Below are 20,374 nucleotides of genomic sequence, written 5' to 3'. Positions count from 1 at the left end.
TTTAATTTTTTTTAAATTTATTTATTTTATTTTATTTTTTATTTATTATTTAATTTTTAACGTGTGTTGTTATTATTATTAGATAGTGAGAAATAGTAAGTAATAAATATATTTATTATAGAGGTTGTAATTAATATTTTAAATTGAAAATTGAAAATTGAATGAATAACATGATGTTTGTTAAATTGACAGCAACTCACTGATGTGACTTACTTTTTTTCTTCTCTCCTATATTGTCTAGTTTTTTCTCTTTCCAGTTCAACCTTTTCTCTCTCTTCTATATTAATGGTTTCCATTTGTGGATATTTAGATTACTTTCTCCTCAATTAATTTTTTAATTTTAAATTTTTAGATAAATCAGATTCAACTAAATAGAATAAATAAATTACCTAATTGAAGAAAATTTAAAGAAAAAATAAAATAGTTCTATATAGGTGAAAAATAACAATATTTCGATTTTAAATTTTTTTAGAAAACATTATGACAATATTTAGATTTTAAATTTTTTGAAGTAAAATTATTAGAATTAATTTGTCAGTTGAAATTTAGAATTTTGGTTATGTTTGTTTTCGAAAAAAATCTTAAAGAATTTTAAGAAAAAAAATGTGAATTAAAATTATCTTTTGACACCAAATTGTAAATATCTTGTTTTTTTAAAATAAATTTGTAATGAAGTTTTGAATTAAAAAAAAACAATCCCTCGTATGCAAAACGAATATCTCAAATTGTGATAGAATTCAAGATTAGAATATATATATATATATATATATATATATATATATATATATATATATATATATATATATATATATATATATATATATATCGCCTTTAATTTTCTGCAACAGTAACAGTAAAACATTACCTTCTAAATACTCAAAATATATTTTATTAGTAAAGCTGGCTTTAAATTTGATATGAAAATATTATTTAAGGGTGTTTACTCCTTTGATTATATTTATCAATGGTTTTATATTTCTATTTTACTATATCAGCTACCATGCCGTAGCTGTCAGCTAAGTTTCCTACAGTTATAATTGAGATGTCATGTTTTTTCCTCTTTTAGTTAAATTTTTAGTTGAATTATATTTTCCAAACATGATTTATATATATAAAGACTAAACTATTTACGTCCTTTAATTATATTTGGTCTATTAATTAAAAAAATAACAATTTACCATTTTTATAGTTTTAAAAACTTCTAACTAAATATATAAGTGAGAGAAAAGGAGTGAGAGAAAAGACTGAACTGGACTGGAGAGAAAAAAAGTTGAACTCAGAAAGATAAAAAACTAGACTACAGAAGAAGAGAGAGAAAAAATACGTCACATTAACATGAAGTTCACGTGTCAACTTAACATACATAACCTTATTCATACAATTTTCATAACATATAGACTCAATATTTTCATTTTTAAAATCGGGTACTAAACTGAAAATTATCTCAAGAGGACAAAGTAAGCATTTAAGTCTTTATTAAATAATAAAAAATAAGAATGTGAAGAAATAAGTTTTATTCGTATAACTTTAAATGTATGCATCAAATTTAAATAAATTTGATGTTGTATTAAATCATTTTTAATTAGTACAAATTTTTAAAGTTTTCGTATATAGATTTAGAAAATAGTTAAAAGTAAAAATGATTTATCTAATATGGAGTTTGAATATTTCATTATTATAATATAATGATTATATATAGAAAAATTGATTAGTTGATATTTATTTTAAAAAGATAATTATTCTTCTAAAAGTCTTTTTTTTTTTTTTAATTTGACTTCTCTCAAGAGGAATTTGTTCATCTTTTTTAATATTATATGCTTTCGTAATAATCCTAATATAAAGTAGTACAATTTTGTTTTATCAAGAGTTTGCATGATTAGAAAGTTTTTATTTCATGTGATTTAAAGAGCTTAGGATAAATTTATGTTTGTTTAGAACTTTTTAAATATGTTTAGATCTTTGATTCAAGTTTTTTTTATGTACATTTAAGTGAGAGATCATGAAACTTAATTTGAGCTACAAAGTTAAATTCAAATATGGAAAGCTAATTTGTTTTCCACTACTATTCTAGGTTGGAAGATCTAAACGTGAAGGTGAGATAGTCACTAAATTTAATAGTGGATGTATGTTTGTTGTTTAAGTAGTACTTGATGATATTTAAATGTTGAATAAGATGCTGATTTTGATTTTAATCATGTGAGTAATGTTTCTTCTAGTGATTATTGAATTGAATGAGAATATTAATGTACGAAGATTGAGTATATTGAGAAATAAGAGATATTTTAGTGTATATGGAATTGATCAGTAAAATGGTAGTGTTTTCTTTTGATTCAAATTAGTTCAAAAAATAATGTCATTTTAGAATTGAATATTTTGCATTTTGTATAAGAATTAAAGAGAAAAACTTAGTCTTAACCAATTTGGTGACTAAAAATATCCTTTGTAGTTTTTGAATTATGTAGATTTATTGGAAAAGACATTCAATTATAGAATGAAATTCAAGTTTTTAGAATGTAGGTAAAAAAATATTGTTCACGAGTCTTCAAATAAGACTTATAATATTTTAGTTTATTAGACAATCCAATCTCTCTTGGACAAAATTAGTTTTGTGAAAGATTCAAGCATTCAAAGAAGATTGATCGTTTGACAAGTCAAATATTCTTAAACGAGCAAAATTTGTTCCTAGACAAGCCAACATTCACTTATTATGCTAACACCTTTGGTTGAGCAAGCATAATTCTTGCTAAGTGAATTTCAACATGTGTCTAATTTTCTAAGCAAGCTAACTACTAATTAAACGATGTGAACTTTAAACAAAATAAAATATTTAAATATATTTTAAATATTAAAATTAGTTAATCTTTTACTATTTTGCTATATTTGATTAATTTAATGTATTTGAATATTACTATAATCCAATGGAAGATTTTATCGTGAATTATTGCATTTAAGTTGAGTAGAATGTATATTACTATAATCCAATGGAAGATTTTAGCAATGTGTATCGAAAATAAATTTAATTTTTTTTAATTTATTTATTTTATTCTCGCTTTTATTTATTATTTAATTTTTAATGTGTGTTGTTATTATTATTAGATAGTGAGAAATATTAAGTAATAAATATGTTTATTATATAGGTTGCAATTAATATTTTAAGATGAATAATTATTAATTTCACTTAATGGGCTATCAAATAAATTTGAGTTTCGTGTATGAAGGTTTTTCTTTCATAAATAAAGTGACTCAGGATGAGTATACAAATAATTTTACCTTTGATCAAATATTCCCATCACGTGATGATTCAATTGAATGGGTTAAAAAAAGATTGCATTTGATCTTGGATTTGTTATGGTTACTATAAGATCTAACACATCAACTGATGAATTTGAAAGAAAGATGTTTGTTTTGTTAGGTTGTGAAAGGAATGAGAAGTATAACAAGTATAAACCTGATTCAGTCGAGTGTATCCGGTACAAGAAAATGTGAGTGTCCCTTTAAGTTGAGGGGAAAACCTTACTCTAATGGAGTGGGTTGGGTGTTAAAGGTAGTATGCAGATATCACAACCCTAAATTAGTTGAGATTTTAGTTGATCATCCTTTTGTTAGGACGTTAAATATTATTGAGCAGTCATTACTTGATGATATGACAAAAAGTCGAGTAAATTCCTTGAATATTCTATTGACTTTAAAAGAACATAACGATTCTAATGTGACAACAATAAGGTAAATATATAACGTAAGGTACAAATACAAACGATCTTTGAGAGGGTCGAGAACTAAAACGCAGTAGTTGATCATGATGTGAGATTGAGATAAATATATCCAATGGAGTATATGTGTAGACTATTCTGATGTGGTAAGTGACCTCTTCTAGACCCATCCTGATGCAATGCACTTGTTGAATGCCTTTAATATTGTTTTCTTTATGGATACCACATACAAGACAAATAAATATTGTCTTCCCTTGTTTGAGATAGTAGGCGTCACATCTATGGGGTTGACTTTTTCAACTGCCTTTGCATTGTTATCACTTGAATGTCAAAATAATTTTACATGGACATTGAAAAGGTTTAGAGGATTATTTATGACATATGACGACAATCCAGATGTAATTGTTACTAATAAAGACCTTTCTCTAATGAATTTCATTGGCAATGTATTTTTTGAGACTTATCATGCTTTGTCGATTCCACATTATGAAAAATGTGAAAGACAAATGCAAAATATTAATGGATTATATTAAGGCATGAGATGTGTTGATGGAATAATGGGAAAATATGATGGACTGTGAGGAACAGTCCATGTTTAGTGTTTATGTTGATTGTCTTCAGTATGCCTCTACTACATGACCTTTTATTTTTTGAATATGTTAATCACACTTAGATCATTCCATGTAAGGCATGTTTCGTTAAGGCGTGGACAAACAAAGTTATGCATCTAGGCAGCACAATAACAAATAGGTAATTGTTATTGTTATTTTTTTTTTACTTATTTATGTTATATGTCTTATGATATTATTAATGACGTATGTAAAAGAGTTGAGTCTGCATATTAGAGCCTAAAAAGAGTATTGGGGACCACTATGAGAGACCTATGCTCGTGTTGAGATGTTATTCATAATGTCATTGTTCACCAACATAATAAGATAAAGGCGTCATTTGAAAAAAGTCTTAACCTCATGATTAAAGCTTATAAAGAAATAAGATATAAAAGACTTGTTGGACGCGTTTCAAGATATGTTTTGGTACTTATTGCTGAAGAATTTAAACGAGTGGAGAATGTAGGATTCGACAGTGGACATTGTCGATGCGTTTTGAGATCAACTTATGGTTTACCATGTGCTTATGAATTAGCATAATATGACCCTAGGATAGTTCCTCTGCGTGAAATTCATGTGATGTGAACCAAATAAAGTTTTCAAGTATTGTGTCAAATAAATCGCATCCAAAGTTATGTATTAAACATGAACTTGATGTGGTTCAGGAATGTTTCAAGAAGGTTGACATTGGAGAAAAGGTTAACATCAAGCAGAAGTTAATTGAAATTGTTTGTCCTACAAAGACATTTATGGTACCTCCTTCGCATAAAGTGAAAACCAAAGGTGCACAAAAGACTAAACTTCAACGAAATGAAAGGTCTACAAAGCGTGACCATCATATTTTGAGCACGTAGACACCTTGCATTTGATGACAGAGTCTTCATCACGAAAAGCACATGTCAAATATCCAAGGCTAAATCAGTTCAACGAAGTCAAGTACCGATGTTAAATCAGTTTCATCCGATTTGTCATCCATTCATTGTCAATGTTGTTGATGCTATAACCAATAGTCATTGTGGTTATCGATGCATTATTGCTTTGTTGGGCCTAGGTGAAGAGACATGACTCATTATTCGACATGACCTCTTTGAAGAAATTACTACGTGGCGTGATGAATATGCAATATTAATGGGAAGCTACTACCGATTGGAAGAACTATGACAATCTTTTGTGGTCCACGATCGATCACGGGTAAGCGTTCTCTACTTGACACATTACTTATTAGTTGTTACGTATTTCTTTTTGTAACAATTTGCTTTATTCCTTATAGGCTAATGCAAACAAGTGGATGACCATATCCAACATTGGGTATGTCATTGTAAATCGATATAATATCATCTTAGTCTGTCTCTCATATGGTCAGAAAAATATGATATTTCCACTGCGCAGTTCATTGCCTCATGATACCAGACAATATCAATTGATATGCATTGGACACATTAATGGATGTCATTTCGTTCAAGTAAAATTATATTTCTTTTGTTTCATTATAAATTATGATTCATTTACTAATACTAACTTTGCAGGTTCACTTACAAGAAGATTGTTTATCACTCATGGTCGACATCATATATTCAACTCATTATTACTCAAAGGCGTGAGTATCGTCCTATGTTTATACAAATAGAATGTAATCATTTGTTGAATTAATGGATTTTACTACCATTTATAACTTATATAGACTTATAATATTATTAAAATTTATGTAATGTGAAAGTATTTAAATAATAATCATTTCATTTTATTCATGAGAAATATTTAAGTAATAAAATATTTCTGTTTATATATAACATAACTCACTTTTTTAAGTAATATTTTTATTGCAACTAATCTTATGACATATTAATTTAAATCTGGTGAGTTTTTTTATATTATATTATTTTTTTTTCTTTAGTACTATATTTTACAATTTTAGAAATCACATGTAAACATACAAATTGAAAATAGAATTTAAGATTAAAAAGAATAAAGAGATAATGTTAGTTTAAAGAAACAAAATCAACTCAATTAAACCTTTGGTTTTTATATTTGTTCAATTGTTTCAATTTTGTATCTTTATTTTTTCTTATCTAATTTAGTCATAATTTTTTTAAAATGACTTAGTTTAGTCTTTTTATCCTATGAGTGTCATACATATATGTAGCAGATGTAAAGTATGCGAAAATTAATTAAATTGTTTAATTATATAAATAATAATTGTCATCTAAAACAAAATATTAATATTATATAAATAGTAAAAGAAAAACAAAATACATATAACAATAGTGTTATTCAGATGAAGATGATTGTCGCACATTTGTTATTGGATGCATGATCGTCACGTAGAAACTATCTACACGCTCTCATGATATTGTACCCTCTCTCACATAAAAAAAAAATGAAGGATTTGATGAAACCTTAAAAGAGTGATAGGAGATAGAGAAATAAATAGTTGAGGAGGAAGGTAATTAAGTCAAAATTTGAATATTTAATTATTTAATTATTCTATCAAACAATCATGATGATATTTGTCAATTAAGCCAACTTTACACAATATATAAATCAAGATAAAAAAAAAGTTAAAAAAAAATTCACATAAAAAAATATATAGTTAAATTAGTTTTAAATTTTTAATAGATCAATATCAATTATTGAGTTAACACATGAAAATTGATTCGACTTTATCTCCAATACAAACTGACTCAATTAAACTTTTAAAGTCATATTAACTGAAATTAGTTATCAATTAAAATCGACTCAAAGTGACAATCAACCTAGACAACTTTAATCCAAACTAATTGAGTTTGAAACTTTGCACTTAACCAAATTGACATATCTAAATAATACAATAATCAATTTAACAACGTATTATGAATTTTTATTGGCCAACTAAACGGGGTCAAAATGTATAAAAAAAATACATGATGATATCATTGTGCATCAATCTCATTTGTGTTAAGTTAGGTAGTATCATGAAAAATTATTGCATGTAATAATCTTAATTACACAAAGTCACTATAAAAAAAAGTGGAGTCAAGCTGAATTGCTCTAAGTAATTAAAGAAAACAATACCATGATATTTGTTCAAAGTAATAAAAAATTCCAATCAAATAAATAATGAAGAATTTGTGTGACTAGATAAATATTAGTTTTTTGCATCCTCAAAGTCTCGAATTCACTTTACAGGCACAAAAGGATTATTTTTTATCGATATTTTTTTCTAAAACAATGATGAAAGGTTTGACAAAAACGTACTTTTGCTTTGACCACAAACGATGAGACCTTGGGTGAGGAGTTAAAGATTTGGTTAAGCATTGAAATACTCTAATACCAATAACATTAGGGGTTTGGATTTATGTTTAGTTTGAATGTTTTGGTCCAATGTAATGTGTGTTGAATATATAGTTGTTGGTTGTTTTGGGTTTTGGTGGTCCAACCTAAAGCCAGTTAATAGATTTATTTTTTTATTAGGTGAAAATATATATAAACTATTACATTTAACTAAATTTCTTTATAGACTTTAAGTATATAAATATTGATTATTAAAAGATAATTTATAATAATCTAATATATAAATATATTTGTCTTATATTTTGGAGGTTATATATACGTAATGAAGTCTGGGTGTTGTATCTAAGGTTGGAATGAGTGTATCCCTAAGTTACAACTAATACAATACAAGTTCTGAGCATCATGATCGGACCTGTCGGAATCAGCTCAACCACCTTCAAGAACACTCCACCTGAGCCAAATGCTGCCATAATTTATTTTATTTTGATTCGGTAAACCTACAAAAATTCGCCCACATCTAATCTTCATCCAAACAAACTGGTGGTGCATGGACGGAGCTGTCGTTTCTCTGGATTTTCTTAGTCAAATGAATCATCTTTGTTTTTCTGCATCATACGTCACAAGTTAAGAAAGTGGAACGCGCGTTTCAAATTCCACGGTCTCCAATCCAACAGTCACCGATATTAGTCAATGACTCAAAATTCGTAATTACATATATAAAAAAAAATTGTTTACAGGGTAGAAAAATCAACCACATATAAAGATGTTGACCGTAGAAAGGACTTTAAAGAATAAGTGAAGCATGTATTTGTGTTCTTCTGAAGGGACTAAACAAGAATGCGAATTGCAGATTCTTGGGACTTTTACTGTTCTGTGTAGATACAATATAATTGCTAACTGAAAAAAATGTAATTAAAAAAAATCAGTGGCAAATTAGGAAACAACTTTACATTAAAAAATAGGACCCATTTTATCCGACCCGACTATCAATACGTTGAGGCTCTTTGTCGATGGGCCCCGAATAAGACTCGTCCTTCCTCCTACTTCCCAGGCGCAAAAGCCCATACAGTTTGCGGAACTCCCTCACGGTGTGGAGGCTCTCCCTACATACAACCGCACCCGGGTCACTATCATCGCTGTTCCGACCCGACCCGCTGTGGCTCAACCTCTGTCCATCTCTGGGGGCATTGGAGTGGACCTGCAGGGCTGAAATAACGGTTTTCAAGGCCCGTGTCGGGGAATTCCGGTTGGATATCATAATCTCGCCAACCTCGGCCGGGCTGAGCCGGGCCCCGGTCTGAAAAACCTCTTCGACCTGAGGGAAAAGCTTGTGCTCCTTCAACCCTAAGTAACTACTGGCTAGAATCTTAAAGGTGGAGAAATCACATAAGGGGAAGTGTATGTGAACGTCAACCCTCCCGGGCCTCAGAACCGCTTGATCAACATCCTCTTTAGTTTCGTTCATCGTGAACACCATCACGCGTTCTTCTCCGCAGCACGATACGATTCCGTCCATGAAGTTCAACACGCTCGATAAACTCGCCGTGTTTGTGTTTGACTTTTGTGCGAGCAAGCGATCGAGGTCCTCGATCACGATGATAGACTTCGCCGTCGTTTGCATCAGCATCAACTTCCAATCGCCGCCGTCGCTGAACTTCGACACGTCAACGTCGTAGACGTCGTAGCAGAGGAACTTCGCCATGGCGGCAACGAAGCTCGATTTTCCTGTGCCAGGCGCGCCGTAGAGGAGGTAGCTCCGCTTCCAAACACGGCCCAGCCGGTGGTAGTACTGCTTCGACTTCATGAACTGGTCCAGATCGGACTTCACCTTGTTCTTCAGCTCCGCTTCCATCGCCACCGTGTCGAAGCTAGCCGGATGCGTAAAAGGCGCCGAGCGCCACTCGCCGGCGCCGGAGTTCACGTATAGCTTTATGTCCTTTTTGCGGCGCTGCTCGACCTCGTCGGCCACGGAGAGAATGTGCTGGAAGTACTGCCGGAAGACTCGGCGCTTGTCTTTCTTCTTGATTCGGAGGACTAGCGCGCCGCCGCCGGAGGCAGAGGCGTCGTTTGTCCAGGCGAGCTTTGCGCCGAGGAAGTTATCGTGAGCGGTGTGGTTAGGGTCGAGGTGGAGGAAGATGTCGGAGGGATTGGGGCCGGAGAAGAGGTTGGTGTAATCGGAGTCTTGAACGGAAGGAAGAGAATCGAGGTAAGTGAGAATTTGGCGGTAGAGTTGATTCTCCTGGGCATGAAGGTTGTAACGAGGAATTTTGAAGGACTGGTGAATGTGAAGGCGATTTTCGAAGGAGATTAACCATTGGTTGAGGATGTGAAGTGCAGAGGTTTTACCAAAGAAGAAAAGGATTAGAGAAAAGGAAAAAAGAAAGAAGAAAATGGAAAGCATGTTAATTTGGCATGCGCTTGGACTTAGAACAGAGAGAAGGAACGAATGTATGCGATTGTGGTAAAGGCTACAGCCAAGGAACTTTGTAAGAGAATGAGCTTTGAAAAGGTCAGGTGCCGGCAATTTTATTATTTTCAATTCACATAACTAAGAGCATGTGTTCTTATTTGGTGTCTTTGATTTTCAAGGTTTTTGACTCTTCCTGCCAAACACTGCGCCCACACTTCTCAATTATCCTCTTATATGGATTTTTATTATAACTTTTTTCTTCCACAATAACAAACTTCATGTTTTTTAAATATTCTTCGCATATCTTAATAATGCATATTAGCGAATCATCAGGATTTCTTCTAATCATAGGTTGCTCACATGATTCATAAAGTGGCACTTTAAAGAAAATGACACACTTGCAGCTACCTATAAGTTAAATCAAGCTACTTCCCTTTCTATTTATCTAAATATATGTGGTTGTCTCAACTATTTCTTTGGTGAATTCTACAAACTATTTGTTTGGAAGAAGAAAGAATCAGTCTCCAAATGAATCTTAACATGTGTTGCTTAACGTAAAAGTCATTTAAATTCTCATTTTCAACTCAAGTGGTTTAAATTTTTTAACAATGTAATTTTCAATTTATTATTAACAGCTTTCTATTTCAACACACCAAAATAATTCTTGCAAAAATCAATAATTTTAGTTTATTTTATATATTATCAGTGTGAAAATTTTCAAACATCCTGATTTTTTATCTCAATCAACCAACTGCTTTGCGTTTTTTATTAAATAATGTAAAAGTATTATTTATATGAACTAATTATTTGAAATTTTAAACAATTCTTTTTTTTCTCGCTACTAACCATCTCAAGAAGTTTGTCAGCGATGCATTATTTCAGCGCAATTTCTATTTTTTTTTCAACGTATATTCCATCGAATGCCACATATTAACATTTTTATTATTAAAAAATTTAACCTCGGTTAATTGCGTTATACAATATTAACCCCTTACACAAATTTAACACTCAATGCTTACGTACTAACATTTACAACTATGAACTGGGAAATATTTTGAAATCTATAAATAATTCTGTATGTTATTTTTTATATTTTTATTCTATTATATTCACGCAAAAAATTATCACGAAATATTTTGTGTATTGGCAACTTACTTTATTTTACACTGCCATTTAATAAGAAACCAACATGTATGATGAGTAAATTGACTTCTACAAAATCATTTAAAATTTTATACCAATAATATTTACTGACTAATTGATAGTCTAAACATCTCTACACTAACTATACATGCTAATTAAATTTAAAAAATGTGCAGTTGTTTAATTTTCATAAATGTATACAATTCATGTAAAGTTTGTTAATAACTTAGTTAATTATTGAAATTAGTGGAAGGTGAAATTTTAAATAAGAAAGTCACATTTACAGTAATGTTTATATAACCATGGGTGCAATTCAACATTTGCGTACACGTCTCAAATAATTAATATAGTGTTTATAACTAAAATAGAAACACAAGATTTTACGTAACTTTAGTATGGTATGGAAAATTGACATTATAATGTATATTTCTTGATATTAAATAATTTTACGGCCATGACTGTGTATAAATATAATTGTTGATTTTTATTTAGTGGTGACCAATGTGTCAACTGGAATAATCAATTACAGTTGTTGGCGGTTGAACGTTGAAACAAATGTTTTTGTGACCAGCAAACCTTCAAGATCAAAGGAGACAATTAAACGTACCTTTGAATACAATCTTATTCTTGAACTATTCTACTCATATTACCTTTGATTCTACACTTATACGGATGGCATATAACTAATTGGTAGTTAACTTATTGATATCCCACTTTCCTTTATAAACCGACACAGTTAATTCAAGTAGCATCTTTGTTCAATTATTATGATAGATAAATAATCTCATATGTATCATTAACTGAAGCCCATTACAGAGCCTCTAAAGTACTTTTGTTCCATGACAAAAAGCATAAACAACTACTCTGCTGAGGAAGTTGCATAGACAATTATTTATGCTCTCATTCTAGTACTGAAACTGCTATTCTTTAAACAACTTCAGTTTTAAAAATATTTACGGTTAATCACTACCCTTGTTGTAGCCAGCTGAAGTATCACAGCCACTCCTACTATGCTTAAGTTTGGTTGAATGATGTAGAATACTAAAGAAAAAATTCTAGTAAAAAATAAAGTACTAAAATATTTAATTAGCTGTGGTTATAATGGTTCCACGTCAATTTAAAACCAAAATCAATAAGAAAAAAAATGGTAATAAATAAGTTCAATGGCACCTGGAGGAAATGGCCAAAAGTTTTGGCAAATTATGAACCCTTGAAAACCATTTACTCAATTTTTGTGGTAGACGCTTATTATTGTTATATTGTAAGCCGAGGCGTTAACAACAGAGACAGTTCGTTGTTTAGACCATTAACGACTCAATGCGTCACAAGCTCAATTAATTTAAAAATAAAAATCCAGAAAATGATTGTGGCCATTAAAAATCGAAAATCCCCATAAACTAAACTGTCATAACATTGAAGAAATACAGAGTTGTCATGGCCCTTTCAGTCTGTGTCCTATAAACTGCAAGGGTGTTTTCTACACAAGACTCGCAGGTCTTTGACAAGGACGGGGATATTTCGAACAGAATAGTCACTTGCAACTTCAAAATCCTAATGTCTGAAAAGAAAGAGATGTTGTTCCTTCTGGGATTGTGATCAATTGTGTACTATATTTTATTACTCTGTTACCTTACATTTATTGGCTGTTTAACTTTAGCTTTTCCCCTCAAACATAAAAAGTGGTTGAGTAATGATGGAAGCACGAGGCAGGCATCAGCCGGAACAAAGTGAGGAAGATACGCCCCCCACGTAGTGGTCCTGTCTACACTGTAGAAATCATGTTTGAGAGGGAAAAAAAAAGTACAAATTTGTGGTCACACAACGAATGAATGTGATGGGAAGAACTCGCAACTTTCAAGGGTTTGAATTAATCATCAGCATATGCGGGTGGACCAGAAAGACAACAAAAGCACAACGATGATAACTGACCCACTGCTTAAAATTATAACCCTGCTGAACCCACTCCAATGCCAGTTATTTCTCCGAGGTCTCAATAATTGATGGCTGTTGGCAACAACTTGATACACACTGCACCGTCTTGATCAGTCTTAAGCTTAGTCTGTTCAAGTTATTGGACATCAAGTGTTAGATCCAATTGTACTAATCATAGATTAATTACATAATAAAACAGTATATATGAACTTTTGCTCATGCTAGTAATGTGTGTAGGACTGGAAGTAAGAGTGATGTAGAGCTGACTTAAATAATGACATATTATTCCCTATCCACATGCTAAACAGAATAGAAAGCGTAAAAATTCAACCTTGAGTCCACCTAACTGCTCGGCCAGATGGGAATTTTTTAATCCCTTCTTTTGTATGTTTGTTTTATTATACAATGTCATAGAATGTTGACGGATCTGACACCTGAAATAGACATTAGCTACCGTTTTATGTCATTTTATAGCATCATGTTATAGTATACAATACACAAAGGAGGGTGGAACAACAAAATTGAAAAATTATCTCTGCATGTACCCAAATAGTAAACGGAGATCAGTTTTGGCATAAATGGAAGGGCTACATGAATGATTGACGCGTCAAATCAAATACAGAATAAAATGCAATAGCCAACCATGGCACTTTTATAATCAATGTATAACAAATATATGTTCCTATAATTAGTATAAGTAAGCAATCACTAGTACAATCTGAACTAGGCTAAATGACCATAGAAGAATGCTCTAAAGAAAGTGAATATTTTAAGGATCTTGAGATTCTGGTTGGAGGTTAATCATGTGAGAAACCACAAGCTTAGAGAATTCATTGATTGCAGCCTGAATCTGAGAATCACCTGAATCACCAGGCACCGACCATCTTGAAGGTGACTGAAGGCTAAATCCAGCGTATTCACTTGCAGCAACCTTTGTCTTCTGTGAAGTGGCAATGGCCTTCTCCAAATCTAACTGGGACAAAGGTCTAGGTGCCTGAAATAAGAAAGTTAAACAATACATTTAAGAAGTTCTTATTATATGAAAAAGCCACCAAGAAAACTAATCAGTTTCTTTAGAGAAAATATGAAACCACTCGATAAATTGATCTTGCACATTAAGTAATTGCTTTCATTGACCAGAGATGTCACTCTCAGGCATTCAAATATAACCTTGCGCATATACAATAGCTTTAAATATGGCTGAACATATTAATTTGTCTAACTATTATCATATTTTTTCAATTTCATTCCACTATTTTGAACATTCTCAATTTAGTTCTATTATTTTTAAAAACAAGTCAATGTGGTCTTTTTTGACAAATTGATGGTACGGACATTACATCAATGAGAGTTGATGATGTTTAGGACACGGAGAGGGCTTTTGATGAAAGAAGAGGGAGAGTTAATATGGTAATGCTACACGGAACTATAACACAGTTTAGGAAAATGAAGTTGAAGGAGGAGCGGTGGTGGTGGCTCTTGAATGTGTAACAGCAGAAGATGTAGAAGAAGGGTTTGGGAGATAGAGAAGGGTGTGACAACATCATTACCATCAATTTGACAGATTAGACTATATTAACCCATTTTTTAAAAAAGTGGAATCAAATTGAGAACATTCAAAACAGTAAGACCAAACATCATAAGCTTAAATAAAATCAACATACTCAAAGTAGGTTGGCCAGAAAATGAAAAATTAAGGCAGAGAAGAAAATGAAAGAGATGACTTAAATATACTAACAGGAGATCGTTTTCCTTTCTTCTCTTCATCTAGCAGTTCTCTAATAGGAAAATAGGCAGCTTTCTTGCAAAGATCAAATAGATCTGAACCAGTGTAACCCTCACACAAGCCTGCTATATGACCAAACTCTATGTTCTCTTCAACCCTCTCACCCTTTAAGATAACCTTCAATATTTCAGTCCTCTCCCTTTGGTCAGGAATTCCGATTTCAAAGGCTTGAGGAAGACGCCGAAGTATTGCTTCATCAAGTTCTGAAGGACGGTTTGTCGCTGCAAGGACCATAACTCGAGCATTCTCTACACACAAAAAATCATATGGGTCAACAAATTTACTCAAATAAAAATAAATTGAGAAGATTATTTTACAAACTAAATCTAACAAAATTGTGAATATTTATGCAACAAAATAAATAACCTGATAATTGGTTTAAACTTACGATCCGTAGTAAATCCGTCCCACAGAGCCATAAACTCGGTTTTCATGTTTAACAAAGCCTCATGATCAGTTGTACGGCGTTGACCCAAAAAACTGTCTACTTCATCAATGAAAATGATGGCAGGCTGAAGCTTATAAGCCAGGCTAAATACCGCAGCCACTGCAGAGCAGCATAATATTAACAGTTAGGAAAAACAAAAAAAAACATGCTTTAAATAAAGAAAAAGAAGAAATAAAGCTTAATTAAGCACATTGAAAATTAAATGCAAACTTATATCATATAATCATTTCACTCAACCAGTAACAACATCCAGGGTGATCATTTTACTCAAACCAAAACTTCAAGTGATTGAAAGATTTAACCTTTATGTTTTAAAAATCAGTTACTTTATTAACTTCTTTCAGAAGAACGTTGCATTCCTAATCAGTCATATATTTCAATAATTCTTTCACAAGACAACACAGAAAATCAGAACAATACCATACGGTCCTATTTTAAATCATGTATACCGAAATATCAGTTAAGTCTAAATCCTTGTTAATGGGTTTTCCAAATGACCAGTAGATTTTATATTTCTTCGTCTAGCTCTAACTATTAGCGCAATTGTTTTCTGTTGGCACTGTAGATCCCAACACTTATTCCCAAGTCCTAAACTATGATAAAATTTTACTTTAAGCTATAGTGGCACTTATGGTTTAGTAAATTGTTTTAGCCATACAAGAAAGGACAAGATACAAAAGTATCGTATACAAAGAGATATTACTGTTGTATTGATCGAGGAAGATAACAAAAAAGATGTTAGTTTTCCATAAATTGAGTCTCTTGACTTAATCTCCACTCAAATACCCTTCTTCATAGCACCTATTTTTGCGGCTTTTCCATCTTCAAATAGATAGGAGTAAAAGTAGTTTTCCACTCAATCTCTTTGAGCATAACATTCATTTATTCCGAATCCAGCTCCATCATCATTTTAGACCTCATCATTTCATGAAACAACTTTGTAAACCATCCAATGCCTATCTCTCTTAAACCCTTCCATAACAAGTATATTATTCAGCCCAAGTGCTACTGTTACATTAGCCAGTCCCAAGCCCATAAAGTATCACAGTTATATTAGGAGCCAATAGCCAATATAAACCTTCGTTGACTTTCCATGGCATGGATGAACAATGTAATTATTTCATTCACAAGATATAACATTAAACAAATTCTGATAGTTATAAGACAAGGTATAACACATAATGGTCAAAGAATTAAAATTAGGATATACACATAAGTCTGGAGAAAAAGTATCAAATTTATATTAAAAATGAAAATCATTAATGTTTGTAGGATACAAACATTATAAAAATGTATATGATTTTAATGATAATATGCAAACATTACCAATGAACATGCAATTGAATTCAAACAAATCAGATTGCACAACATTTCACCTTAGAAGATATTCAGAAAGTTTCATGCATAAAAACAATAAGTCGTTAGGACTAACTATGTTGAATTTGACTATAAAAATCTATCACATTAAAGATTTTTCTACACATTGCAAGATTACATGTGAAATTTTGAAGTGTAAATAAATAATAATTAAAATGTCAGAAATCGTGTTATTCCAATACCTCAAAAGTCTCACATCACTTTGGAATCAAGACTAAGGGTTGTTTATAAACACCCTCCTCTTTTGACCCATGGAAGTACCTTTTAAGGGCAAAACCATGACAAAAGCATCAAGTCCATAGCAAACAATACCTTGATTGTAATGATTGACTATAACAATGCTATCTTAAAGGACTTGAGATCAAATGATTGACATTGTTTATAGGGCCAAAAAGGAGAGTTCTAAGCTACTCTTACCCATTAAACCTCAATTGGGGGTCTTTTTCCTATACACTCAAAAGTCTGACATTGCTTAGGAATTAAGGCCCAAGGTAGTTTATATACAACTACCTCCTCTTTCAACAACACTGTGTCAAGCTTCTACGTGGATTCTAAGTAATTATTGACAAATTATTGGATCTTTGGGCTATCGTATGGACCTTATGAAAAAGTAGGAACATAGGAGTAGAACATATTTTAATTTATTGAGCCAAGATAATTATATAATCCATGTGATCACACAAATTCAACACTAAAGAGACTAAAGTCTACGTAAGGGAGAAGAGTAAAGCTTTACAATACATTGCAAAATTAGCCATATAGTGCACTTACCAAGCTTTTGGGCATCCCCAAACCACTTGCTCATAAGGTTTGATATCCTCACATTGATAAAAACTGCTCCCGACTCCTTAGCAATAGCTTTGGCAAGCATGGTTTTTCCAGTGCCAGGTGGTCCATACAACAGAACCCCCTTTTGTGGTCCAAGAAGCTTACCATGTGAAAACAGATCTGGTCTTTTTAGAGGCAGAATAACAAGCTCAAACAAAGCTTGCTTGATGGTTTCCAGTCCCCCAATAGAATTAAACTCCACATCAATGTGGTCAGGATTTATAACATCACAGGCTATAACATCCTGTAAACAATAAAGGGCAGAAATTAAAAACTTATAAAAGATAATAGTTAATTGTGGTCAAAAGTTTTTCACTGTCAACATGAAGTAAGGCCATATATCCATATAGGATATGTAATGGATCTAGTCCTTCATTTTTGCGATTATTTGGATAAATTTATGTGTTTAAACTAATTTCTTAATTAAACAAATAAATTGGTCAAAATTAGGAAATCATAATAGATTAATCCTTAAGTCATTGAAAAATCCCTTTCAGGAGTACAATTTCATAGCTCTAGAAATCCATTACAGGGTATATAAGTAACATGATAATATCAGGACATTAGTTCATGATGCACATCATCAAGAATCAAGCTTCATCCCTCTGCGAATAGAATGAAAAAACAGAGCTAACAGTTTCGCTCTAAATTAGAGTATAGCTACCCGATATAACATTATTCCACCCATCAAAATTAGTCTGAAGCCCAACCTAAGAAACTTACGATGCAACGTGAAGGCAAATGAGCAACATGCAGACAAACGAATAAACACTCATAATTATACGACCGCCTAGGTAATACGATCCAATACAAACACATGAGACAGTTAAAAACTAGGCATTCACTAAAAAAAGACAGGCATAATTAGAAATTCATTCGGAGGAACCAATCACAACAATGAGACCGTTAAAAAAATGAGAATAACAAGATCAAAATACTGATCCTACAAACTATTCACACTGGGGAAAATAAAAAATAAAATACCCTCCAACATTGAACATCAATGATGCACACCGTGACATTCAGCACATCAGTTTTACAAATTACAAACTTACTGACGGGATTGGAACAAGTATATATTCGTTCAATATCAAAACACGTTCCCAACACCTACGTTAGAATCCTTAATCATGAACATTGTGATACTCCATAGTCAAGTCCTTGAACATCTTCCTAGCCATATAATTTCACATTACCATCCAATGACTCCCAAAAAAACAACACTAAGGTGTATGCAGTGAAAAAGTTGAGATATAAAAAATTGGAACGCAAAGAATAGAACAACGGATAAACCTCATAAGGGTTAGTCTGAATAAGGGGGCGACCTAGACGCTTTGCAATCTCTTTCTTGTGCTCAAGAACCTTTTTGGAAGCTTCGCGATTAGGATCGAGGTGTCTGAGTCCCGCGAACAACACCAAGCAACTCAACGCCGCGCTCGCAGCGTACAACAACAGGTCCTGCAAGAACTTCGTCTCCGATGAACCTCCCATTCTTCTTTCAACAATAAAAATCAAAACTCCAATTTATGATACGATAATATCATCAAAATTCCTTCTACCTTAACTCTTTTTGTAATTGTGGCGAGGAACAATGACCGACGGTTCTTAAAACTCAAATTCGAACAGAAACAAAGTAAGAAAGAAAAGTCAAGAATCACAACGCTTGGGGTTGATGTTAAGGATGATAAAAGAAAAAGGAGGGCTCGCTTGGTGGGCTCTGCCCATCTCTCGGCGAGGCAATGTTGGGCTCACCTTTCTTTTTAATGTCAGTCTTTTACACCCTGCACCTCCAAATTTCTTAGCGCACCTCCCAAAAGTTTCAAAATAACAACTTTACCTCCCCTAATAGTGACTTCCAGATAATATGTTTTAGAGATTTTATGAAACAAGCTTTTTCCATAATATCACACATGCAACAATGATGTAATGCAACGATAACGGCTAATTTATTTTTGTTTAATTATTGTGAGGGTGTAGTTAATAATTGTGGGGTGCAAAAACAAATTAGCCTAATGTGGGTCTTCCTAGGTGAATCATTTCGTCACGTTAGAAAAGCTTTTTCTTTCTGTTGATATACTTTTTGTAAATTATATTTGAATTAAACTTTGTTAAATTCAATGAGACCCCATGAGTTATAATATATAATATTTATATACAATTACACAAAAATGTCTTTTGGCTCCTATGAGAAGCCTGTGAAGAAATATAAATAAAATAGACAGTAACAATATAGAGTTATAGGTTGTGCTGTGACTCAGTGTCTACATTTGAGAAATATAAGCAGACGCTGCAGCAATTGGAATCTTCACTGCTAAACCAGCACAGCAACAGCAACTAATCTTCGTTATTAAATATTAAAACTGTATAAAGTTGCAATTTTAAACAATTGTCTGTGAGGAAAGATAGATTTTGAAAATTAAAATAAAATTTTGTTAGTCTATGTGGAAGTATTGGTAACTTTTATAAATTATTAAATATATTTGCAATGTACTTTTAAGTATAATAATTAGCATAATTAGAAAACAATTTTCTTATGATCCGTGCGTGTTTAATCACAGTATTGATTAAATTTAATAAGAGTTATTGTTTTTTAAATCTATTAATAGTTAATGTTAATATTGATTTGTATGTAAATTCAGAATATATACATTCTAAAATTGAAAAGTACATGATTGCATAAACACACATTTGCGTAAGCAATCCAAAAGAGGAACAACTTAAACGTTAGAATATTATTCTATTGATAATAAATATGCAATATAAATTATTATTAAAATTTTAGCTTTTAAGATCTAAATATTAAAATAAAGGGTGAAAAAGTAGTTTTCTCTTTTGTTAATGGCTTAAATACTTACTGTCCTA

At 31.7% G+C, this 20,374-nt stretch overlaps 1 protein-coding gene and 1 pseudogene across 3 annotated transcripts; both read right to left on the bottom strand.

Moving 5' to 3' along the window:
• Positions 1 to 8,275: 8,275 nt before the first annotated feature.
• Positions 8,276 to 10,290, bottom strand: LOC124833319 (AAA-ATPase At2g46620 pseudogene; annotated as a pseudogene).
• Positions 10,291 to 12,493: 2,203 nt separating this feature from the next.
• LOC124833315 (P-loop containing nucleoside triphosphate hydrolases superfamily protein) lies at positions 12,494 to 19,172 on the bottom strand. 3 transcript variants are annotated; one of them, XR_015784285.1, is made up of 7 exons: positions 18,806 to 19,172; positions 17,456 to 17,756; positions 15,248 to 15,406; positions 14,812 to 15,107; positions 13,935 to 14,067; positions 13,405 to 13,507; positions 12,494 to 13,200 (listed from the first exon to the last, which is right to left on the bottom strand). XR_015784285.1 is itself a non-coding variant. In XM_047307769.2 (6 exons), exons 1-6 carry the CDS (start codon positions 19,001 to 19,003, stop codon positions 13,196 to 13,198), a joined length of 1,092 nt encoding a protein of 363 aa, XP_047163725.2. In that variant the 5' UTR covers positions 19,004 to 19,171; the 3' UTR covers positions 12,494 to 13,195. The 3 variants fall into 3 exon arrangements, 2 of the variants coding, with proteins under 2 accessions (XP_047163725.2, XP_047163723.2); XM_047307769.2 differs by lacking the exon at positions 13,405 to 13,507 and having other exon boundaries at positions 18,806 to 19,171; XM_047307767.2 differs by lacking the exons at positions 12,494 to 13,200; positions 13,405 to 13,507 and having other exon boundaries at positions 13,595 to 14,067; positions 18,806 to 19,171.
• Between the last annotated feature and the right edge of the window lie 1,202 nt (positions 19,173 to 20,374).

The sequence above is a fragment of the Vigna umbellata genome, chromosome 2 (assembly GCF_029865625.1).
Source record: "Vigna umbellata cultivar VRB3 chromosome 2, Vumbellata_1.0, whole genome shotgun sequence".
Classification (NCBI taxonomy): Eukaryota; Viridiplantae; Streptophyta; class Magnoliopsida; order Fabales; family Fabaceae; genus Vigna; species Vigna umbellata.
The sequence above is the reverse complement of the archived record's forward strand: the minus strand, read 5'-3'. Positions and strand labels throughout refer to the sequence as shown.

Bases quoted from the DNA above. Each gene is read 5' to 3' on its own strand.
- LOC124833315 (XM_047307767.2), bottom strand. From the start codon at position 19,003: ATGGGAGGTTCATCGGAGACGAAGTTCTTGCAGGACCTGTTGTTGTAC. The intron at 15,407-17,455 runs GTAAGTGCACTA...GCTGCTCTGCAG, and splicing joins TGGGGATGCCCAAAAGCTTG to TGGCTGCGGTATTTAGCCTG. The intron at 15,108-15,247 runs GTAAGTTTAAAC...TTTTGTGTGTAG, and splicing joins GGACGGATTTACTACGGATC to AGAATGCTCGAGTTATGGTC.